General features: G+C 39.8%; 2 protein-coding genes across 3 annotated transcripts in view; both read left to right on the top strand.

Annotated features, from left to right (window-relative positions):
* The window catches only part of LOC101172441 (disabled homolog 1), a 63,451-nt gene extending 51,032 nt beyond the window's left edge, over positions 1-12,419 (top strand). Inside the window, exons 8-15 of one of the 2 annotated variants that reach the window (XM_011486465.3) lie at positions 1,176-1,241; positions 2,486-2,545; positions 4,146-4,193; positions 4,376-4,484; positions 8,424-9,059; positions 9,983-10,110; positions 10,501-10,567; positions 10,887-12,419. In XM_011486465.3, coding sequence (XP_011484767.1) covers positions 1,176-1,241; positions 2,486-2,545; positions 4,146-4,193; positions 4,376-4,484; positions 8,424-9,059; positions 9,983-10,110; positions 10,501-10,554 — 1,101 coding nt within the window. In that variant the 3' untranslated portion in view covers positions 10,555-10,567; positions 10,887-12,419. The remainder of the gene's footprint in view (positions 1-1,175; positions 1,242-2,485; positions 2,546-4,145; positions 4,194-4,375; positions 4,485-8,423; positions 9,060-9,982; positions 10,111-10,500; positions 10,568-10,886) is intronic. The other variant, XM_011486466.3, reaches the window with a different exon arrangement.
* A 3,013-nt stretch (positions 12,420-15,432) lies between these two features.
* c8b (complement C8 beta chain) lies at positions 15,433-24,912 on the top strand. The gene is made up of 12 exons (XM_004078974.3): positions 15,433-15,553; positions 15,817-15,964; positions 17,000-17,147; positions 19,309-19,450; positions 19,600-19,732; positions 21,815-22,012; positions 22,193-22,433; positions 22,556-22,684; positions 22,760-22,923; positions 24,226-24,379; positions 24,496-24,567; positions 24,649-24,912. The coding sequence occupies exons 1-12, from the start codon at positions 15,471-15,473 to the stop codon at positions 24,801-24,803; spliced, it is 1,767 nt and encodes a 588-aa protein (XP_004079022.1). The 5' UTR covers positions 15,433-15,470; the 3' UTR covers positions 24,804-24,912.
* The last annotated feature ends 79 nt before the right edge of the window (positions 24,913-24,991 follow it).

Genomic DNA, 24,991 nt, shown 5'->3' with positions numbered 1-24,991 from the left:
CCAGTACAACGACAATGGCAAGCAATATTGTAGCAATCCAGCCGTACAATTTGAGCCATATTCCAGTTTAGACGAGGAAAACAAAGACGTACATGGATCTGTTTATTTGAAAGTGAATGGATCAGAATGGAGCGGAGCAGGGAGCTTGTTGACTGCTGTTGTAGGTTCTACGTCTCACCTACAGGCCTTTTTCAACAACATTTTTTCGTCTGCTCCAGATTCACAACAATTTAAATGAAGAAATACTCTGAAATGCAATTTGAAGCTCAATTTTCTTTGTATATGTCCTCCATCATGATAAAAATGCAACAGGAACACGTTAAAAAAACAATTTTAATCTAAGTGGCTGCATTAATCACAGCTTCTCAACTTTGGGTTACTTGTTCCAAACTCCTAGAAAATAGGAAGTAAAATAGGAAATAAAACTGTTTTAGGACTGCAAATGTCCGATTCTGCTTCATGTAACATCTTAGTCCAGGTTTACCCTTGACTTTGGGCAACTTTTGCCTAAAAATTAAAGTCTGTCTTCAGAAATCATTAGATTTCAGTTTTATTGTATAAAAAACATAATAAAGAAACACTTTTTGACTAGTTACCCAATTGTCTACTTTTAGACTAGGCAATTCCTTTTCAAAATACCAAGCATTTACCATGTAAACCTGACAAAGGTAAACATTAATCTTCTCGTACAGCTGTTTAAAATATCTACCAAAATGTCAAACTGTTCATTCTATTTCAAATTGACATTGACTTAAAAGGATAAAGACAAATATAAAGAGCTTATTGAGCAAATCCTCCCTTCTAGGTAAAATTCATCACACCACTGAGGTTGAAGCTCAAGCATAAGACCTCCACATTGCCTTGAACTATTGCCTGACCTGTTATACTTGTGCTCTTTCCTCTTCCCACATCAACTTTTTTTCCCCTCTTTTCATCTCCCCGGTCCTCTTTCCCATGCCCTATTTTCACACCATCTTTTTATTTTTTATTCATCTCATCTCACTTTCCGCTCAACACCATCCTCCCGTCCCTGGCTCTTTCATTTATTCCTGTCATGTCTCGCCACGTCCATCTCTCTGTTTTACATGCTGTCCTTTTTTCCTTCCTCTCTATGTGTTCTCCCAACTCATTATTTTCTGCACCTCTATGCCTTGCCCACTACTTCTGTTCTGTAGTACATAGTCTTTGAGGCTGGACACGAACCCCTCCGTGGCCCCCAGTCAGAGGAGAGCGTTTATCAGGTACAAAGACAAGCATACCCCCCCCCTTTTTTCTTTTCTTCCTCTTTCTCCCCTTTAATCGATGAAAAAAGCATTAGTACTAACAGTATGGCTGTGTACTTATATGTGCATTTAAAAAATGCTTTTATTTCTAAGGAACTATAAAATAACTATTAACAAGAGCTACTGTGCGAAAATGAGATTTATTATCTTATTTCTCAATTTAAAAAAAGTCACAATCTGAGTATTTTCTACCTTGTTTCCACACTATATGAGATTCCTTAAGGATACAAACAAGTTTTCATTTTTATTTTCTTTTTTTATGATTAAAACACTGTTCGACATTTGACTTTGGGTTGAGCAGCTCCTATATAAATACATGATCTGCCTATTTTCTGGCTCCTTCACAATAAAAGTCTTGTCACACTCTGCCCTTTGAAGGCTTTTAATCTGACGGCAGATCCTTTAAGTTTTACTTATTACCTATGTAACACTGTGTCAAGGGCAATAAAAGAAAGCAGTGATGATCAAGTACGGAGATTTAAATGAATCGTGCAGGAAACGATCCATAAAAATAAAAGATGTAAAATGTAAAATTGTAGCTATTAGAGATGGGTCAACCCACATCCTATATGCCAGGTCACTTTTTATACATCCACCACGGTGACATTTTGATTTTACACTATTTGAGGGACCCCCAGGGTCAGATCACATGGTTTAATCCACCCTGCCTCCCCTCTTTTTTTTGCCTTTCTACTTGTCTTTGCTGCGTCTGAAGATGAGAGATGCAGAGTAGAGGGAAAGAGATTAATCACTCCTCATGCCATTTGATCTCAGAGTGAAACAAGATCAATAGAGTTGAGGAAGAAGGTAACTGGAAATTAACCAATTGAGCAAGGAGGGAAGGCGAGCACACATGAAAAAAAAATTGTACTGACATACGCTATTATGTTATCCGGAGCCTCTATAGAGTGGAGCTGTACTACAAGGTACTTCAATGTACACAGATTGTGCACACACTGTCTTTAAACCAATCGATATTGCTTTAAGCAGCATTGATTGGCCCACAAACTGTAGAATTTGCATAATCCTTCTTTGCGAAAAGGTAAAATTTGATGGAGAGAAATTGATTTAGTGAGCTTTTTTCCCCCCATCTTTTGGCTTTAATAGACATGTTTGGGTTTTCTGAGCTCTTTTAGCAGCAAATAAAGTAGAAAGGTGTTGATTCATGACTCACTTCTGAATTGACGTCCAATCTGATACAGGTCCCAACCAGTCAGCAAAAGGAAGGGATCTATGATGTTCCCAAACGCCATTTCATGACTGTAGGTGTTTTTCTTTATGTTCTCTCTGTTTTTTTCTTCTTTTTTTCACTCTGTATCATGCAAACCTCTCCACAAAGTCCTCTTGAAGGAAGAGTGTTTTTCCTCAACCAGTCAGCTTTCAAAGCAATTTCCCAAAAACGCCACACTGCCGCAGAAAAGTCTATCTGTGCTTTTTCTCTCTTATTGACGATAAAGCAAAGCTTTAGCACTCACGCCAAGCCTGCTTAGAGATTTGAAACGAATTGATTTGCCTCCCAAAGCCTTTAAAATCTGCACCTTCTCAGATACACAAGCTTAATAATACAAAATCTTTCATATCTAATTAACACGGAGTAGTGGAGGGACAACATACTCCAGAGGATGAAGCTGAGAGGTTTGTAGGTGACAAGGGTGTTGGGTTGCATGCTAGTCGAAAGCCACGTAGAAATAAGGCTCATTAGAAGCTGAAATGGCAATGTTTCATCAGCGTATTGATCTGGCCGGTGGGCAGCACAAAAATCGCCTCTTCTTTTAACAAAAACCAAGGCGGATTTCAAATCGGCATCAGTCCCTTAGAGCAAAACGACCGACACAATTCAATCAAGCAGTGTTTATGCATAGAGCCCACTTCTCTGAACTCTCACTGCTTGTCGCACCGCATATCCAACAGAACAAGTGGCCCGGCCCTGCCACCTAAACATCCCCATGCCGGTCTAAGTAGCAGTGCTTCACTATCTCTAAGTGTTACTGCTTGTCTGTTCATTCAGTTGGAGCTTTATGAGAGCTTGGAGCTTCCCTGATGTGTGTCACTGCCTGCAGGGAGAGTCCTGTGTGTCAAATCCTGACTCATTTTGGTGCCCCTAAGTGGTTTCAACATGCCCTGCAAACTGTGTAATCTTTATGTCCAAGCCTTTTGGGTGAGGACATAAACAGGATGACAGGAGCAACACCAGTTGCTGTAATTCCTTTTTTTGCTTTAACCGTGTTGTGTGTTGTTTTTTTTCCGTAGCACGTGAGTCCTGCGTGTTGTTGTGCTCACAATTGGTGCATCGTTGTCTGCTTGTGCACGTCCCCCCGTCCATTACATGCATCTTTTTCATCTCACTGTCTCCTCATCCCTGTCCCTGAAGTAGTGTATAAAGAAAACAAAAGGGGACAAGAGCAAATTGTCACATCTGCCACGGGTTTGAGGGGGTTTCGTGGTCTTGGCTGGGTGGTATCACCAAATTTCATTGAATTGATAAAATATACATACCCTTTGTGTATATTTAATAAGTATATGCAGAAAGAAAGGCCAGAACCTCATGGGGGTCTCCCATGATTGGCACATGCAAGAATATCTAATTAGAGTCTGTTTTATATACCCCCTCAATAGTCTTTTCAATTATAGCGAGCCATGAAAGATTCATTTTAGATCCATTATCTAATAATGAAATGAGGGGATACTTGTTTCTCGCCATTCACGAGACAAACTGCCTTTATGATTAGATTTTGTTCCCCACGCCTACCCGCCCACGCAACCACCCCACCGCGGATGATACAGGGTGACTGAGAAGTGTCGATGTATCACGGGACTCTGTTTTTTTCTGTCTTTGCCCTTCTGAAATGCTTCGACTCGCAGAACATCAACCACTTTGATCTGTTCGGCGACATGTCCACTCCTCCCTCGGTGAGTACTTCACACGGACCCAATCCCGCTTCACGCCGCCACAAGTAAGTGTTAGGTCATTCATGGAGCCTTCAAGGACTCCACCGGCAGATCGAACATAGCTGTGCAATATTGTGACTTTTAGCTGACTTTGATAGTTGTGACATCTGTGTGCTTATTTATCTATTTTTTTTTCCCTTTAGATGCCCCCATCGCCTGCCAACACACTGGATCCGAGCAGGAGCAGCCGCCAGCAGCAGCACACCCCTGCTGAGCTGTACGCGCCCTTCAGCCCCACCTCTGTGCCATCAGGTGGGTGGAACCTCCATCTTTCCCACAATTCCAACCAATAATCATCCACACTTAAAAACAAGAATGAATGGAGAATCTAAGGGGCTGGTTTTCTCCAATTTATTCTTTAAAAAAAAGTAATACAAAAAAGACAAAGTGTTCTTTCTAATTTACCAGTTGTGGGCATGAATTAGTATTTTGTGGACATAAATTAATATCTTGTGCGCACAAATTAGTAGTAGGATTTGAAGATACTAAAATATCTAATTTGCTACCACTAATTATAAATTTTGGCCACAAATTGCTAACTTGTGCACACAAAATGCATATGAAAAATGCTAAATTGTTCCCAAAAAATACTAAATTGTTGCAGCAAAATACTAAGTTTTGGCAACAAAATGCTAACTTGTGCACCCAAAATGCTAACCTGTGTTCATAAAATGCTAACTTGTTCACACAAAAGGCTAACTAGTTCACACATAATGCTAATTGTTTGCACAAAATGCTAACATATGCATATGCAATGCAAATTTGTGCTCACAAAATGCTGACTTGTTTGCACAAAATTCTAACTTCTTTGCACAAAATGCTAACCTGTGTGCATAAAATGCTCACTCATTAGCACAAAGGGTTAACTTGTGTGCAGAAAATGCAAACCAGTCCACACAGAAGGCCAACTTGTACACACAAATTGTCAGATAAAATGCTAAATTGCGGCCACAAAATGCGTAGCTGTGCACACAACTTACTTAATTGTGCCCCAAATATTATCTCGAGGGAACACTTTGTGTCGTTTCTTGATTTTTTTGAATGTCATTTTCAGGGCCCTGTAAACTGCTTTAACTTTTATGTTAAATATTTATAGTCACTACTTCCTTTTTGATGTTTTCCTTATTTACTTTGTGTTAAAGTGTTGTCCTACTTGCATTTTGCTTGTTTTTGATTTTTTTTAATTACCTGCTCAAAAACACATTTAAAATTTGCAGCTGACAGTTTTTTAGAAATCTTTTGCTAATGTAAATTTTGCCTTTATGTAATAAAATCGTATCTTACAGTTGTAAATGACGTGACCTTTATAGTTTTCAAACGTTATTTGTTTATTTGTTAATCAGCTCTGCATTTTACATTTAAGAACTCAACAATTGTCAAACATGACATTTTTTCAAATAGAAACCATTCTAATTCATTTTAGTGGCCCCACTGGCACAACCAACAAACTTTTTATAAATGATGTGTCCTGCTGAGCCATTAGCAAAAACCCCTGCATGTATTTTTAAACATGAAAGGGGTCGGTCGCTTAAGTCTTTCCTATGGGTAAAAGTACATAACGTTTTTTGTTCTTCACGTTTAATACTCTTTTGAAATGCACATTGTCCTGTGATTTTATTTCCTTTGCAATGTCTGCTAAGTAGGTCAAGTTTTGCTGAATAGGAATCGACCCTAAAAGCCAGATGTATTACTTCTGCAAATGAAACACTACAGCCTTGAATTACATTGTGGTTGTGAGTCGTTCCTGGTTGGGGTTGGTTTCTCTACCTCTCCCACAAAGGTCTGCAGTCATCCTTTGCAGCGGCAGGTAGAAAAGAAGTTCACTTCACTTTCAAACTGGTTTATTTGAAGTTTACTACCAAAGTTTCCCCTAATTTTATAATTTAATTTTTTTATATGTTTAATTATGAAAAATTCAAGGACTTTATGAATGGTTGGCAGCCCTCCAAACCAAATTGCCACTGATGGGAGACAAAAACAAGACTATGCATGTATGGGCCCTTGAGTGTTGCCTAAGTCTCAGTTCAAATGCCACCTTAAATTTATATTTGTTCGCATGTGAGCAAAACTAATTTAGCGTGAATTAAAAGGATACAAAAAATTTGCATATTTTCTTCGAATTTTGAATCCCAAGCTGAAATAATCAGTAATGATGTTTAAATGTGTGCCAGTGTTCAGATCGTATTCCAAAATGAGCTCAAACAGGAGTAAGGAAAGTCTGTGTTCATGTTCTCGTTCAAACACCTTATCCTAATTACCTCTTAATCATATTTTGGATAAAATAGCATAAGGATCCCCTTTACTATAACAACAAGCATCTAACCAAGCACAGGTCCACTGTGTTTTTTCTGACTGCTATATGGGTATTCTTTAGTTTATGGAGTTTACTAATACAATTCCACTGTAAAATTAAACTTAGTGATTTTTATTGATGCTGCTCATTGACCTAAATATGAATTATGGGCTAATTACCTTAACAAAAAAAACGTGCATTGTAACACCAAAAAAAAACTAAAAAGATCAATATAATAAACTTGGCTGGGTTTAGAGTCTTTAATGTGGTGTGACAACACTAAATGTATGTTTTTCTTAAATAATTTCTAAATATATATACATCTATTGCTACAACATAGTTAAAGATATTTTTGACTTCTTTGTTTTTTCTGAGTGCTTCTTTATGTCACAATAGGACTCAAATTTACCCTCCAATAGGGGCAATAAATGTTTTCTTTTTTTACTTCTTTTTTTTTTGTCAGATTATAATTGTTTATTTTAAAAAGCTCAGGGATGAACTGAGATCTTGGAGTGGGAGGTGGAGAGAGAGTTTAAATAAAAGTCTTGTCCACAGTTTGTGTGTGGAGGGAAATGCAGAAGCTGAGACATTAGGCTAAGTCAGGGGTCTGCAACCTGATCCACATGTGACTCTTTGACCCCTTCTTTGTGGCTCTTTTTTTGAAGAAAAATAAAATGTTTTAGATTCTAAAAAGTACTTTTTGGACTGGATGGCGCATTAAGCAAGACAAAACTGTCCGATAACTCAAAGTTTACTCAACTCATTGACAAACTGGTGAAGCACAGTACGCATCAGCCCATCAGGCCTCTGTCTACAATACCCATAATGCTCCAACAGTCCATCAACGAGTGCAGCCTTTTAGTTTACCAAATTCAAGCATTTTGACAGATTTTAGAGCCCTGTAAAGAGAATGAAGTTGAGGTCAGTAAACAGAATTCAGACCTAAGGTGCAACAGATTATATAAAACAAAATTTGAGGATTTTAAATGCAGCATATGGTCCAGAAATACAATGTGTGACCTAATTAGATCTGATTTGCATTTAGTTTTGTGAGATTGTGAATTTTCTTCTAAACTAATCAGAAAACTTTTAAAAAATACGCAGACATTAAAGACCCATTTGAAAAAACTCAAACATCAAAAATCATCATCCAATCAGCAATGTTTTATAGTACCTACCTTTTCCAAATTCCTATTTTCTCTGGCTTTGTAACATTTTATTATAATGTCTGGAAATTAGTTTTGATTTCCAAAAATTTCATTTTTCATTTTTGTTTCAGTTATTTCCAAATTGTGTTTGAGTTGCTGGAATTTTGTTTTGGTTTCTGTTCCATATTTATTGTATGTTTTGCCTTTTAATTGTCGTTACAATCTTTAATATGTTTTTTGCACTGGGTTGTTTGTTGATGTGATTTGGACTTCAAGGCCACCATACAAGAACGATAAATGAAACTGTCCAAGTTTTTTTTTTCTTCAAATCACCTCTGACATCGCCTTTCCCACTCCTGCATTTGCTGCAATGAGATGATCCTGTGGTTCAGGGTGTCTTTTTTCTTGAAAGGTAGCCATGTGAACCTCAAACCTATCTATGATGATGTCTTATTCATACAAAAAAAACTATAATAGTTTTATTTATAATAATATATAATATTAGCCATGCAATAGCACTAATTGTAGGACTTGAGGAGATCCTCAGAGCAGCATTGGTCTGGGGAATGTCTGCTGGCACACTTTCAAAGTAAAAAAAAAATTACAAGCAGAATCTGCCTAAAGGGGTACATTTATGACATTCCTTAATAAAATGTCAGACAATGTGGGTTAGCTGATTATTAATTTGTAGAGAGATCAAATGTTTTGTCTGTTCACAAAGCAGCTTCTTCCTCTTCCTCTTTCCTTTAGGCTACATGACGATGGGCCCAGTGCAGGCGGCTCAGTGGGCTCAGCAGCCGTTTCCTGCTCAGGCTCAGACTCTAGCCTTTCCTGTCCAGGGCCCCCTCCAGGTGGCGCAGGTTCTGCCCGGTGGCCAGCCGGTCATCTGGAGCCAGGCCAACATTTTTCCCGCAACTCAGCAGCAGTGGGCAGCCATGGCGGCCTACATGCCGGCCCAGACAGTAGGCGTGGGGGGCCACGTGATCCCAGCTGCCATGCTCCAAGGCCTGGTGCCTATTACCTCTGTGTGCCCCCAATCCTGCGACCTGTCAGCCCCCTCCTCGGCTATCACTAGCCCCCAGCACACGGCCGACCCCACCCTGCTTCACAGGCAGCTTAGCCTGGGGAGAGAAGGACTCGACTCGGATGCGGGCGAGGGTCCTTCAACGTCGGGAGCAGCAGGTGCGGGACCTGGTGCTGCGTCAGCAGCAGTAAGCAGGTGTGGAACCCCCGGCCCACTGAGCGCACCAGACATGCTGGTCTGCAGTCAGCTGCTGCTGCCTCACTCAGCTGCGACCCAGGAGGAGGAAGGTAGCTGCAGTGATCTGGATCTCTCTCGGTTGACCCTGAGCCCGGGAACATCGACGTCGCCGTCCACTGAGTCCCGTAAGTTCTGGCACTTTATGAAACAAAAAGATGAGCTACGGATGTGAAAACCTTAAGCCTGGAATGTCGTCAAGCAATTTTGGTGGAACACTCACTTTTCAGATAAGATTATTTCCTCTATATGGACGCATATTGTATTAAAAAACTTTTTTTTTTGTAAAACAGGGGCATCATTTTAATTTATTGTGTTTTTCATTCTAACTTTTTTGTGTTCTTTTTGTAATGTTTGGATATTGCATTCAGTACCCAAAAAACTGTGTTTTTTGTTAGTTTTTGTGTTTTTTATTCTAATTCTTCCCCGTTTTATATATTTTATTCAATAAAAAATAAACTGTGACTTTACCTATAATTTTTGTATTTGTGCATTGCATTAGATGATAAAATAATCAGTGTTTTTCGTGCTAAATCTTTTGTTTTTCATTCTAATTTTTTGTTTTTTTATGCCCCCCCCATTTTTGTATATTCTATGCAATACAAAAAGAAAATGTGTTTTTACTTCTAATGTTTTTTGCTGTTTGCAAATTGCATTCTATAAAAAAAATGCAATTTTTTGGTTGTTTTGCTTTGCTTGCGCATTCACAAAAAAAAAACTTTTAAAAATATTATTTTTGTGTTTCAATGTGTATTCAATGAAAAAAGAAAAGAAACATTTGCCTTTTGTTCCAATGTTTGGTCTTTTTAATGCTAGTTTTTCTAAGAACTGCAAACAGACTGGGCTCTGAACTCATCTGCTCATGAAAACTATAAGGTGACCTGGAATTACAAGTTGAAAACCTGCAATGTCTTTGTGGCATAGACATGATTCTTTTGTCTATGTGCTTCTCATAAAGAGGTCACATGATTTTCTTTTCATGAAATACAATACAATCCATATCTCCGTTTACAGTATAACTGACCTTTTTTGTTGTATTTTTGTTTTGCAGCATCCACTCCAGCTCTTCATCACAGCTCATCTTCAGACTCACCCCCTTCTAAGGCCATCGACCCACCCACAGATCAGTCCCCTGTTGACCCAGAGGGAGACCCCAGCAATGCCAAGGATGAAGTAGCAGTGAGTGTTATTCACTAAACATCCCAGTATGTTAGTGGGTGTGATTTAGCCTCTCATGTGCCGTGTTGTAATCTATTACTGTCATATGGATTACCCATACCAAACCATGTGACACGTAATTTAGCGCAGAAGAATGTCATGTAATTATTATAGAAAATTAGAATTGACTTTATCTTTTCATGAGGAATAATGTCAACTCAATTAAGCAGAAAAGGTCACATATGATTTAAGTGTGTTGATTAGATCAAAGGTGAGGTATAATTACGCTTCTGGCTAATTACTTTTTTTAACATTTGCAATTTTTCTAAATCTTTAGGTTGCAAGCCGGAGCTTTCTCACAAAATAAAGGATTCTGACTAAAACTATGAACGTTTCCTTTGCTTCTCTCAGGGTTCTGTTGCTGCTGAGACGGTGGATCAGACTCGTCCTCAAGAAGACAGCTAGAGAAGAACACACAGTGAGGAATTCATTATCCCATCTTCTCACCTATCTCCCAGAGAGTCATTAATCTGCTGTCTTCACATTTTGACATTTGTGTATTTATGTCCGCCATCTTTTCATCCGTGTTTCCTGAAAGCCATTCTCTCTGACTTTTATTAGCTTCATATTTTAATCTGTCACTGTGCGTCTCATTTTCTCTGGGAACAGGTGCTATGCTGACAATTCCAAAAGGGTCTGTTTAGTTTGCCTTCTCTGCACTCAAGATCGGAAGGCACAATGTTGCCACCTAGTGGTGGGTTCAGCTAAAAGGGAACTTACTTTTTTTTTTCTTGCAGGAGGCTCTCAAAGAATGAAACCGATGGGACACAAAAGGAGGGGATGATCAAGTTCTCTTTGCTGGAATGCATTTGTTAAAAACCTTTAAAGGATTTTTTTAGCAGACTCAGCTGTGAACTGCATTTCCTTCAGAGGCCACTCACTGTATTGGACTGGACTGGACTGGACTGGACTGGACTGTCCTCAGCAACCAGACCTTGGCTTCATCGCCCAATCATTTATCCTTCAACCAGGAAGTGACCTTTGATCTGTGACTGAAACCTACAGCAGGAGGTTATAGCATTCTTCTCGAATGAACTGACATTTCTGATTTTTGAGGATGTGCTAAACGAAGAACAATGCAAATTATTATTATTTTGTTGTTGTTGTTGTTGTTGGAAATCTTCAAGAGGAGCAGTGCCCCTTTGCATAACGGCTGCAGGTGGATTTGCCAAATGTTTTTCTGCGTGTCGCTCCACCGATTCATCCATCTGCATGAACAGACTTGGCGTGGACTCAGTCGACTCTACAGAGGGCAGAACTGTGCACCCCTGCTTCCCTGGAGGCCCAAAACCAATCAAAAACAAACATAAAACAAACTGAAATTCTCATTTTGGTAAGCTGTGAATTCTCAGTTATTGGCGCCGAATCCTTGTCGATAACGCAAGGACTCTGAGTCATAACTGCAGACGTTGAAATTTGCCAAACACGTATCTTGTAAATAAGAATCCTCCCAATCCCCCTTACCTGAGCCTCTGTGCCATAAAAATAGCTCTCTGCCTCTGGAAGCCAACTACCTGTGTTACTCTGAAGCAATTCCCTACCAGCACCTCCATTTTTGACAATTCTTTTGTAGACATTTTTTTCTCTCTCACTATTTGGTTCTTAAATTTATTTATTGATTGGTGAGAAATGAACTGTGAATATGTGTTACTTAATGACTCGAAGCAAAGCCCACTGTACTCGTCTCTTTCATATTGAACGAAACCAAGAGATCTACTCTAGATTCTCCAGCGTTTCCTAGCTTTTAGACATCCTGCGTCACTAATCGAGGTCGCATTGTTTACAATTTGCCTCTGAGGGTCACATGTTTTACTTGAACATGATAGTAGATCATCGGAATCAGCAGAGAGGAATTCATCGATGGGTTTCTTTTTTATCGTCCAGTCACTGTTTTTTGTCAGATCATTGTAATCAGTAAAAAAAAAAAAAGAGAAAAAAAAGAAGTCATTGTTGTAACGAGGCACTTATTGTGGGTTTGCTCCACAGAATCAGAGCTGTCAAAAAAACAGCCAACTTTATGATACGATCAATAGAAATCATTAACTGCTAGACCTAAAATACAGAATGGTGACTGTATCCCTGCTTGTGTGAGACAAATGAAAATTCTAAAGAAAAAAAAAAGAAATATTTTGTAAATTTTATTTATGGAATTAAGAAGAATCGCCATGGAAAAGAGAAAAAGGATGTTTTTGTACGTCGGACTTTGCCCATCCAGTGTATCCATGCCACCGCTCAGTCACAAATAAAACACCATGTGATTCCCACTTCAATGCTTTGGCTTTTTTTTCTTATCCTACAGTTCACAACAAGAACACAAACAGAAAAGCTATCAACAAGGGCTCCCATCTACTCAGAAATACTTCAGGTAAACACTCATCGTCATTACCATGATGAAGAAGAGTGGCATTGAGTCTTACCCAAGGCCTCCACAAAGCTGTAACAACTCCATTTTGTAGTTCCCCAAAAGACCTCTAGAGGCAGGGTTTCACGATAGACCTATTCCCCGTTGACTCCCATGTTAAAAAGCTCATCTAAACTAAATCATTTATAAATTTGGTGTTTAAATCTTTTTTTGGATTTGTTTTTGTTTTGCCGTCTTTTCCAGAGCACAATGCGAACTTAAAAGCCTTAATTTAAAAAAATAAATAAATAAAACTACTGTTTAATTTTGTTTGTTCTTTCTGATGTTGAAGTGATTTTAAGAGGTACACTGCGCTCTGTGAAAAAGTTTGGTTGGGTGTTATTTGATAGTAGTAGGTTTAGGGGCTGTCATCTGGAGTTTTTTCAAGTTAGAAGACGTTTCACCTCTTATCCAAAAGGCTTTGTCGATTCTGATTAGCTGGTAAAAGAGCTGGTACAACCCTTGTGCTATCTTAGATGACCCCCCCTTACATTGACGGGTTCTCCCTACCATGACAAAGGTGGATAAAGGTGGAAAGATTTCATGTAATCCATGGAGACCAGTGAAGATCACAAATCATTGAAGAACAAAGGTTTAGCGCACTGTCTAGTGGGTCTAGATGACCCAACTCCCAATGGTAAAGTGCCTAGGACAACACAAGGGTTAAATGCGCTCATGAGGGAGGAGTCAGACCTGAAACTGGATGGTATTGTCAACTTAGCCTACAGGGTTTCAGGTCGTTAAGATTCTTTTGTCGACCGAAACCGTGTAGGCTAAGTTGACAATACCATTCAGTTTCAGGTCTGACTCCTCCCCTATGAACGCATATATATACCAGCTCTTTTACCAGCTAATTCAGAATTGACAAAGCCTTTTGGATAAGAGGTGAAACGTCTTCTAACTTTAAAAACTAAGTCCAGAAGACAATCCCTAAACCTACTACTATGATGAAAGCAACCTGGATGAATGAAGGTCTTCATAGACATGTTGGGTGTTATTGTGGATGTGCAACTGCAGCAAACGCGTAGCGGTGTCGGACTGTTTCGTTATTTTCTTACATGTTACAAAACAAAGTTGGGAGTGAGCGTATTCACAGTACAGTAGCGTCCGTGTTTTTACATGTTGCAAATTACAGGTGTTCTAAATATGCCAACGTGGCTATAGTGTGTCACAAACATGTTCTAGTTACTGTGAACGCAGTTAATGAAGTCTGACCGACTGACAGACTTTTCTCCTACTCTGTTGTCTCACTTAACGCGATTTATGGTTCGGGGCGCCTTATAAACAAGTCTTGAAAAACAAGTATGACATAAATTAACCATTTGTTTATGGTGCGCCCTAAAAGGGCAGGTTTACATTTTAAAGTAATTTGTAATCGCTTGGGTCGCATTGGTTGCAGAACCATTGAAGCGGTATAGCCATATTGCTGGGAAATGTGACACACGCTGATGACATAATTCGCCACTGGAATTTTATGCCAGTAGTGCAATGGCGTGCCAATCACATCATTCAAACAATTTAAGCAATTGGAGTACGTGATCACGGAGCAACTCTGTCCAGACAAATGGTTCTAAAACTGAAGATGATGAAAACTGCATTAAAGAAGTTAGGAACACAGAGAGCAAGACAACTGGATAGAAAATAGAGCAAGTTACTGGAAACACATATCTTATCTTGCAGCACTAGAGAATGCAATGCGCCTCTGTTTTTATTTTTCATATTTCTTTTTTTTCCTGTCTGTATTGCCTGCTTCTGTGTGGTGGACAAACACACCACTTCCTCCTCTGCCTCATCGTGTGCCTGTGCATTCGTACACACAGCAAGTGTATGATCAAGATGTCCTTCATGTTAAAAATAAACGCCAGAGACCTGAAAGGTATAAACGCCACTCAGAAGTTCATCGCAGTTATCACTGAGGAAAAACCAGCCTACATTAACATGAACTAGACCGCTGAATACGATCGATGCGATAGCTGATTGCTACGAAGTATAAAACGGCCACAATCCTGTGCGCCCTTTAGTGCAGAAAATGCATAATTATATAATTATTAACGACAACTTTTGAATTTTTTGTCCATTGTATTTTTGAAGGCATCAAATTTGCACATATTTCAAGGGAAATGCTGACAGGAAAATGGGTTAACCTACAGAAGTTTAATCTTTACTTTTACAACTATCCGATGTTTGGATTTGTTGTTAAGTTTTGTAGAGTAAACTCAATGTGCGTGACCCACTTCAGGCTCTCTAGTTTTCTCACACAGATTTCAGAGGATGATGTCAAACATAATACGTTCACAAACAAAGATATAGCCATGTCTGAGGGTTGATGGAGAACAAGTGTTGAAAAATCAAAAAAACAGTCAATTCAGATAAGTATGCAAACGTATAGCTACACTGATGGGCTTCAGTGGAATTTATGCATGAGACAAGCTGTGATTGCACCAGGCGGCAAAATCCCAAAGCAGTGCAATCGAACACAGTTTAAAGGTCATGCAAGGGAAACACAAACATTACAAAGGTTATGACAGCAAGAGTATGTTAGGAATTGACCTGAAAACGATGTCTCTGTTTTACTCTGCACTGTTTTGGCAGAAAATTCATTAGAAATGTATGTTTTGTGACTATTGCATTCCTGTAGGTCATCCAAAGCAAAGTGTAGGATGACTGGGCTAAAATCTAAACTGTCATCACAGCCGTGTTTAATCAAGCTTGAGGTGTGAGTCTGACATGCACACCACTCTCAGACGGCACATCACCCAAACAGCAGGTAACTGCCTAAAGCGCTGCAAAATCAGCTTCATATGACTGAGGATAATGGCAGTACCGAGTTCATACTGAGGCCAGTATTGATTAGTGTGTGTTTACACAGGGAGCTGAGCAGTGCCTTTCCCTCTGTCGCAGTAGGTCATAACACACAATCATGTCTTCTGAGGCAGGACAAGTGAGAAAACTCATTTCTCCCAGCTGCCTGCTCTGTGTGACTCTCATTCTGCAGCTTCTGAGGTGGGTGATTCATCTGTTTTGTGCACTGGCAGACTTTAATCTACACCAAAATTACACTTTCAGTCTTAAACATTGGCAGGCGTGTTTTGTTTTTTTGTTTTTCGATAAAAATATGTGTTTTTAAAAGTCTTCAATGAGTCAATTATCTCTGTGGTACATCAATGGTTGCCTCAAAGGGGCATCTTAACTAAATATGCTCAATAGTATTTTTCACACGATCACTGTCTGTTTCTTCTAAAGTGGTTTTTCTTTGTATCGTGCAGCAAAGTCTCCCACATAACAGCAAGCGATGTAGACTCTGGTGTTCGTCACGCTCGCGCGGTGGTGAATCCGGTAGTAGTCCAGCCGGTGGACTGTGTCTTATCAGAGTGGAGTGCTTGGTCTCCCTGTGATGTCTGTCAAAAAAAGAGAGTAAGTATGACAAGTGGAGAAGATACATATCTGTGTTTGTTAGCCCTTACGCATGACCTGAAAGCTCCAAGACCCACTCCGATGAAACATGTGTTTTTGGTGTTTTTAACATGTTGTAGCATTTCTCTCCTGATGGAGGATGCTGTCGGAAAAAGCATATTTGTGATGTAGAAAATGCGTTGGGAGGGCCACAAGCTTCCTGCTCTGCCCATTTTGATGCATCCACACGGGATAGCTCCAATATTGCTCGCCATTTTTGTTGCACGGGTAATGGTTAAGGATGTGAGGGACTGTATGCTAGTGGGTTAGCACGCAAACAGATGGGTGACGACGGGAAGAGGGTGGGATTACTCTGCACCAACAATCCCACCCCCCCACAACTCAGAGGCAAATGTCTATGTAAATGTACTACTGCCGCTCTGTAGAAACTATGTCCTCAAAAACGACACTGCTTTTTCAATTTTAGCAAAAAACGCCGTAATTCTCATTAAAATTCCACTGGGAACGCTTGTAAAATACATCAAAAGATGATCAGAGATGGACTTTAAAGACATACAGTACAGACCAAAATTTTGGACACACTTTCCCATTCATTTGAATGAGAAGGTGTGTCCAAAATTTGGTCTGTACTGTATGTATAAATATATTGCAGCTTACATGAGTCCATGCTATTTTATCTTAAAACAACTGATCTATTTCAAAGAAAAACATGGCTGTTCTTTCTCCAAAATGCATTAAATAGCTTTTAAGCAATCTGACGTAAACAGAAAAAAACATTTCACTTGATGAAGTCAGATTAGCGTCCGTAAACTCTGCAAACAGCCTCACTGCTGCCAGGTGTCCAAGCTGATGCACTCCAGTCCTTTATCTTATCCACTTTACAAGACGAGGGATTAATAAAAGTGACATGACAAAGTGAAAACAGCCCACAAATGTAATTTCAGCCGTTATAGCTCCCTTGAGCAGTCTCAAAGCCGCCTTGGCCAACCTTTCTCTGTGTGACCAGTTGTGTGTTCATTTTCTACCCCCCTGCAGTATCGTTTTGCCAAGCTGCAGCAGCCCTCTCAGTTTGGGGGTGAGCCGTGCAAGTTCCATGGTCGTGAGGAGGAGGCCTGTGCTGTTTCAGCTCGCTACACATGTGACAGTGTACCTCTTTGTGAAGGATTCCTCTGCACCCACACAGGTATCTCTGGCCTCCACCACCAAATTCCATCCCTCGCTCCAATATGAAGCGCTGACTTTCCATTTGCCTTTCACTTCCACTGCAGCTCAAATCCAAGGGGCAAAGAGGACAGAATTAATGGGAGGCACTCAGCTGTCAGTTCTTATGGTCACAATATGCCAGGTCAAATAACAGTGTGGTGCTCCCACTGCATAGTTCACACTAACAGAAGTCCAGCCACAGAAAGACATCTCAACAAAAGTGCCATATGGACACAAGTATATCGGGATCAGACAATTATTGGAGAAAGATTTAAACTATATTAAGAAACCCAAGCTCAGGTCCTCTACCAGAGGCCTGGGAGATGGGCTGGAGGGTCCTGCGCAGTATCTTGGCTGTGCTTTTCTGGACTGAGAGGTCTGAGGTATTTCCAGGTATCTGTTGTAGCCACTCATCCAGCTTGGGGGTTACTGCCCAGAGTGCTCCAATTACCACAGGCACACTGTCACCTTCACTTTCCAGGCTTTCTCCAGTTCTTCTCTGAGTCCCTGGTATTTCTCCAGTTTCTCATGTTCCTTCTTCTTGATGTTCCCATCGCTTGGCACTGCCACATCCACCATAACGGCTTTCCTCTGTTCTTTATCCACCACTACAACATCTGGTTGGTTCGCCATTACCATCCTATCCATCTTGATCTAGAAGTCCTACAGGATTTTTGCCCTCTCATTCTCTACCACAATCTGAGCTGTTTCCCATTTTTCCAGTCCATATTCTGCACACATGTTCCTGTATATTATTCCAGCCACTTGATTGTTGCGCTCCATGTATGCTTTCCCTGCCAGCATCTTACACCCTGAAGTCATGTGCTGGATTGTTACAGGTGCCTCTTCACAGCCTACACCTTGGGTCTTGTCTGGTGTGGTAGATCTGAGCCTCTATTGCTCTGGTGCTCAGGGCTTGTTTCTGAGCTGCCAGGATGAGCGCTTCAGTGCTGTCTTGTAGGCCAGCCCTTTCTAGCCATTGGTAGGACTTCTTGGTAGGACTTCGGTGGTACATCCCATGCAGAAGTTTGTCCTCCCATGAGGATCTGTCCTCCAGCACTGTATCCTCTGCTCTCCATTGCCTGAGACATTCACTGAGCACACTTTCAGTTGGGGCCTTGAGCTTGATGTACTCATGCATCTTGGATGTTTCATCCAGGATAGTGGCTTCTACGCTTACTAGTCCTCGGCCACCTTCATTGCGGCTAGCATACAGTCTCAGGGGGCTGGATTTGGGGTGGAACCCTCCATGTACGGTGAGGAGCTTTCGTGTCTTTACATCCGTGGTCTGTATCTCTTCCTTTGGCCATCTTATTATTCCTGCAGAGTATCTCATAACTGGCAGTGCGTAGCTGTTTATTGCCCGGGTCTTATTTTTGCCATTGAGCTGGCTTCTCAGGACTTGCCTTGCTCGTTGGAGGTATTTAGTGGTTGCAGCTTTCCTTGTTGCCTGCTCCAGGTTGCCATTTGCCTGCAGAGTTCCAAGGTACTTGTAACTGTCCTATGATTACTGCTTTGCACCCTCTCTCTCTCTCTCTCTCTCTCTCTCTCTCTCTATATATATATATATATAGAGAGAGAGAGAGAGAGAGAGAGAGAGTGTGTGCAAAGCAGTAATCAAAGAAAAAAGGTGGCTACTTTGAAGAACCTAGAATATGACAAACCATCAGTTTTTTAACCCTTTTTTGTTATGTATATAACTCCACGTGTTAATTCACAGTTTTGATGCCTTCGGTGTGAATCTACAATTTTCATAGTCATGAAAATAAAGAAAACTCGTTGTATGAGAAGGTGTCCAAACTTTTGGTCTGTACTATATATATTGCTATGCTTAAAAAGCTTGTATTGATGATTTAGTTATCTTTGTCACTAATGACACTGATATTGACTCAATAATTTTAGGGGGGGCAAGTGGAGGGCTAAGCTTTTTGCTAGGTTCTGACAGTCTATTTTGATTTTATGTGGCTTCATCTAAATTGCTCTAAAAAACAGCTTTTTGTGGTTTGGGAGGTTTTCTGTGTATGGAAATCAAACCTAAATAAAAAAAAATGCATCCCTAACAAAAGAATAATTTTGATTTTTCCTTTTCTATGAAGTTAAAGAGGTATTGAAGAAAACCAAGTTTCCTTGCGGTCTGTCAGGTCGCTGTGTCCACAGAACCCTGCAGTGTAACGGGGAAGATGACTGCGGCGACATGTCAGATGAAGTTGGCTGCAAGAAAGTCTCCAAACCCTGCAGGGAGGAGGCCGAGGAGTACTGGGGAATCGAGAATCTCGCCAAAGGGTGAGTCACGCACTCTACTCTAGCGTCACTGATGTGAGTCTGACACATTTTAAAGAGTTTGGCAATAAAACAAAAAAGAAACAAGACTCTTCTGTCAAAGCTTTTGTCTTTTTTTTCCATTCATCCTGCCACTGTGCTTTTGCTTTCAGGATAAACGTCTTGAACAGTGACCTGGAAGGGGTGGTGCTTGACAATAGATACTATGCAGGCAGCTGCCTGCCTCATTATATTCAGGACGTGCCGTTCAGGAAGCCTTACAACCTGCAGCAATACACATTACAGGTGGACATACCGAAAACTCACTCTAAAGTCTGCAGTTTAACATGAAAATCCACTATCAGAAATTACTCACAAAGGTAGCAGTAGGGTATGACAGAGTATTAGGGCCTTTTTTTTATTTTTATTATGACTGTAAAGTCGTAAACTTACGAGAAAGAAGTTTATTACAAAAGCAGTATTGTATATTTACCACTTTAAAAGTCATAGGCTAAATTTGGGACTTTTTCTTTCGTAAATGTACATGTTTTTAACCCTTATGCTATCCAATGGGGTCCAGATGACCCGATCCTTGTATTGACGTGTTTTCCACCATGACACAGGGGGATAAAGGTGAAGAGGATTTCATGCAATCCATGGACACCAGTGAAGATCACATATCATTAACCCTTGTTCTATCTTAGATGACCCCACCCTTACTTGGACATCTTCTCCCTACCATGACAAAGGTGGATAAAGGTGGAAAGATTTCATGTAATCCATGGAGACCAGTGAAGATCACAAATCATTGAAGAAAAAAGGTTCAGCGCACTGTCTAGTGGGTTTAGATGACCCAACTCCCAATGTTAAAGTGCCTAGGATAGCACAAGAGTTAAGTTGTGAATGTATAACTTTAATTGTCGCAAATTTGCGATTTTAAAACACATAAATTTACAAGACCAAAAAAAAAATGGAACCTTTTGGTAACCCAAAATAAAATGATTATTAGCATAAGAATATTGTTAAAAAAATGCTGAAAACTCTGCAGACTAAAGCGTCACACAGATTTGAAAGAGGTCTTGCCTTTCGTGGAGGAAGAAAGGATTGAAGTGGACAGCTGCAGAGATACCAATCAACGGGCACTGCAGAGATCCTGCAAGCCCCCCATCAATAAATAAGACATAAATAAATCATAAATCAAACACAGGAGCTTCCAAACACGTGTAACGTAATCATTAAGTATTCAGTTTACTTGTTCAAATCAAAGGCAGTTTGACCAAATTGAGTTTCACGACAAGCCAGTCTGCTCCAGCACATGGCGTTCACTTGCCGGATTGTTGGTTCACTTTCTTTTTTTTTTTTGTGGTCCTAACCTGGTAAAATTATGAAATTGGAAGAAGCACATTTACAGGTTTTTCTTGCAAATTTACAACTTTAATCTTGTAATATTACTTCTTTTTTTGGGTGGTCCTAAACTCATAAAATTTTCACGATTTAAAGTACTTTTTGTTTTTTTCCTGAGGATTTACGACTGTAATCCTGCAATGTAACTTTTTTTTTGTATGGTTTTAATACAAAATTTAAGGTAGTAAATTTACACGTTTTTTTCTTGCAAATTTATCACTTTAATCTCATAATACATTTCTTTCTTTTTTTGGCCAAATCTTGTAAATGTATGCGATTTAATGTAGTAACTGTACACGGTTTTTGTTTTGTTTTTTTGTAAATTTACGACTTCAATCTTGTAATATGACTTTTTCATTTTTTGGTCCAGATCTCTTAGATTTATGATATTTAAAGTAGTACATGTTCACTTTTTTTTGTTTGTTTGTTTTTTGCAAATGTAGGACTTCAATCTTGTAAAATTACTTTTTTCTTTTTTGGTCATAATCTCGTAAATATATGAGATTTAACGTAGTAAAATGTACACTTTTCTTTTGCAAATTCACAACTTTGATCTTGTAAACTTAATTTTTAACTTTTTGGTTCTGATCTCTTAAATTTATGAGATTTAATGTAGTAAATGTACACGTTTTTGTTTTTTGTTTTTGTAAATTTTCGACTTCAATCTTGTAATATTACTTTTTCATTTTTTGGTCCAGATCTCTTAAATTTATGAGATTTAAAAGGGTAAATCTACTCTTTTAGGTAGTAGTTTGAAAAAGTATTTAATATTTTATTGTAATAATAAAAAAAACTTTTTTTTATTTATGACCCCCTGTTGTTAAAGTAAAATATGTCCAACAGAAGAGGCCTTCAGCTCTCATCTATTTGCCCAGCTGTTGGACAGGACAAGTAAAAAAAAAAAAAACCTTTTTAAACTTTGATTGTCTCAAGATGATTGCATGAGCAAATCCACACATTTGTATGGTTTTCTGTCATCCACAGACAAAGGGCTCATATGATTTCACCCTGCAGTCGTTCGAGAGCTACTCTGATTTCATGCAATACACAATGAGTGAACGCAGCACACAGGTGTCATTCTCCCTTGGCTTTGGTGTTCCAGGAGTTTTCAATTTTGGATTCAATTTCAAAGACTCCAAATACAGCAAGTCAGTCAGCCAGATTCGCCGTGCCTCTAGCAAAGTAAGTGTCTCTTTTTGATTTTTTTTCCCAAATTTTCCCCCACCTTTTGTAGTAATCTTGTGATTGTTTGAGAAAATCTTGAAGTGACTTTGAATGTGCAATCATTTCCATCAAAAGAGATTTTCCTAGTGTTCTGATCCCGCTGCCGGGAGATATTGATGCCTGATCTGTAATCACCAGACAAACAGTTTCATCAGAGCCAAAGCGGAGCTGGAGTTGGCCCAGTACATTCTGAAGTCAGAGGATTTGGTGCTTCACCCTGAGTTTCTGCGGCGCCTACGCTCTCTGCCACAGTCTTATGTTTACGGGGAATACAGGCAGATCTACAGAGACTTTGGCACACACTACATCACTGAGGCCGCCCTCGGAGGAGACTTTGAGCACACTATCATCCTAAACAAGGAGAAATTGGAAAAGTCAGGTAGGAAAGATCAGCACCAAGCACTGGGTTTAATCCTTAGATCCACGAGGGGGGTTTGGATCGGATTAGACGGGTGAAAAAAGTGAAATGCACAGTTGTTTACGACTCTCATTTGTTTCTAGATTATTCTCTGGAGGAATACAAGAAGTGTGTGCAGGTTGGCTTTAATGTGGGGGCAAACATTTACGGTGTTTACGTGTCAGGAGGGGTTGAGGGCGGATCCTGTGATGGACTTCTGAACGAGATGGGAGGTGAGGTTTTGTCGTCCATTGACATTCTGTAGGCCTTTTTTTTGTTGCCTGGTCTGTGATCCTGTTACCTTCCAGAGAGCACGAAGAAGGGTAGCATGGTGGAGGACTTTGTTGCTGTCGTCAGGGGTGGAAGCAGTGAAAGCATCACCGCTTTGCTCTCTAAGAAACTTCCCAGTCCACAGCTCATGAGACTGTGGGGTGAAGGCGTGCGCTATAATCCCGACTTTATTCGCATGACAGTAAGCAGCCCTTTCTGTTTTCTTCTAGTGTTGGACTGACTTTAGAGATGTTGGCTTTAAAATTGAAGGCACTGTTAACATGCTGGATGGTCTTCTTCCATTTAGCTTCAAGAACACATTGTGTGTGATTACCAACTTGGAATCATTGGACAGTGCATTTCGAAACAGCACATTTTAAATCAGTTTTGGCCCAAAAGACATGCTTCTGGACAATGTTCAACCATGGCTGCATTTTAGCTGGCATCTGCTGATGGCAGAGCAGACTGTGTTCACAGACAGTAATGAGAGATACAGTGTCATCTGAGAGCCAGAAGAGCATCGGTATCCAATACAGGTCTTCTGCTTTATCCATGATACACAGAGATTTTTTTCAGTCTTTCAATAACTTTCCAAAAATATGTCATTTCCAAATCATAAGATTTGGAAAATCTAAGCAATTTGACATCGAGGACTATAGTTTTAATAATATTATACAATTGTTTTATACTCTAAAAGATGGTTAAACATCAGCTTCAGAACATCTATTTTATAGTAATCATGTTACTGTCGTATTATAATTTAACTTAAACAGTTATTTGGTTCTGGTTCTGGGTTTGGATCTGCCTTTTCAGGTATTTCCTGCTCCTGTCCTAGTATATTTGTAATATTTCCCATGCTCCTCATCGGCGGAGCTGGAACATTTTATATGGGGGGGCAAAAGTCTTGGATTGGGTGGCAAATGTGAACAGCTGAGTGGAAAGCAATTACAAATGAAACAATTAAAAATATGTATTTCAAAAAGTTTTATTATTGTTAAAATTATTATCAATAATAAAACAGCAGTTCTTTTAGTGCCCCCCCTTGCCCCCCTGTAGCTCCGCCCCTAATGCTCTTTATTTGAAATTAGCTCATTTTGTCTAAAAAAAGAGTAATATTTCTTTGTCTAAACATACGAAATGTCATCTAAACTATATTACCGATAACATTTCCACTCACATGACTCAAGACTCTTATGGTTTTAAATTCTAATCCATTTTAAAAACTAAATTTTTCATGGATTCAGCCACTTAGTACGATGCTCGGCAAGCGCTGGCACAGTCACACAAGCCAAAGTACAGCTGAGCTTATCACTAGCGGTTTGGAAAGCAAACAGCTAATGATTCCAAACAGCATGTGTGCCAAAGACAACAAGGCGGCAGGAGTCTGGAGCAGTATTAATGGGAATTTGCCTATTAACTCAATTTGAAAATCTCCAATCTTCCCTTTGACAAAGATCTTGGCTATTTAACCCTGTGTGTACGTGTGTGTGTGTGTGTGTATTAGACGCGGCCGCTGTATGAGCTGGTGGTCTCCAGAGACTTCACCTATCGTGATACTCTCAAAAGAAACCTAAAGAGGGCTCTGTCGGAGCATCTGGCCGAATCGAGCTCATGTCGCTGCGCTCCATGTCACAACAATGGAGTGGCTGTTTTGAAAGGTATGTCCCTAAATGAAAGTCTGTTTATTTTAGATGAAATTTGGGCGGAAAAATGAGAAGACACTGTCACTGAAAAGTTTGTTATTTTAAAACAGTTTCACTTTAATGATCTACAGGGACAAGGTGTGAGTGTGTGTGTCCTGTTGGCTACACTGGAAGGAGCTGTGAGGTCACTCAAAGGCAAAAAGGTCAGGAAAAGTGTTTTTAATGTCATATTTCATGCTCATCTTTTAGCCAAAACGTGGCAAATTACGAGTTTTTCTCTTTAGAAATAGCCATTGATGGCAGCTGGAGCTGTTGGGGTGCGTGGTCATCTTGTGGAGGAGGGAAAAAGTCCAGGACCCGGCAGTGCAACAACCCAGCACCCAGCAATGGAGGAATTGAATGCTGGGGACCGCAAGAGGAGTCAACTGATTGCTTTTAAAGTGCAAGATATGACAAAGATCGTAAATCTTTAGTTTGAGAAGAAATCTTGGCTTGTGCTACAATTCATTTGAAAAAAATAAAAATATATTCAACTGAATTGTTACGTACAAGCATTGACTTGTGTATTATTTCTCGACATTGCATTTTTGCATGCAGGTTTCTAAAGTTTTACCCAAAATGTAACCC

The sequence above is a fragment of the Oryzias latipes genome, chromosome 17, assembly GCF_002234675.1.
Source record: "Oryzias latipes chromosome 17, ASM223467v1".
In the NCBI taxonomy this organism is placed as follows: Eukaryota; Metazoa; Chordata; class Actinopteri; order Beloniformes; family Adrianichthyidae; genus Oryzias; species Oryzias latipes.
The sequence above is the reverse complement of the archived record's forward strand: the minus strand, read 5'-3'. Positions and strand labels throughout refer to the sequence as shown.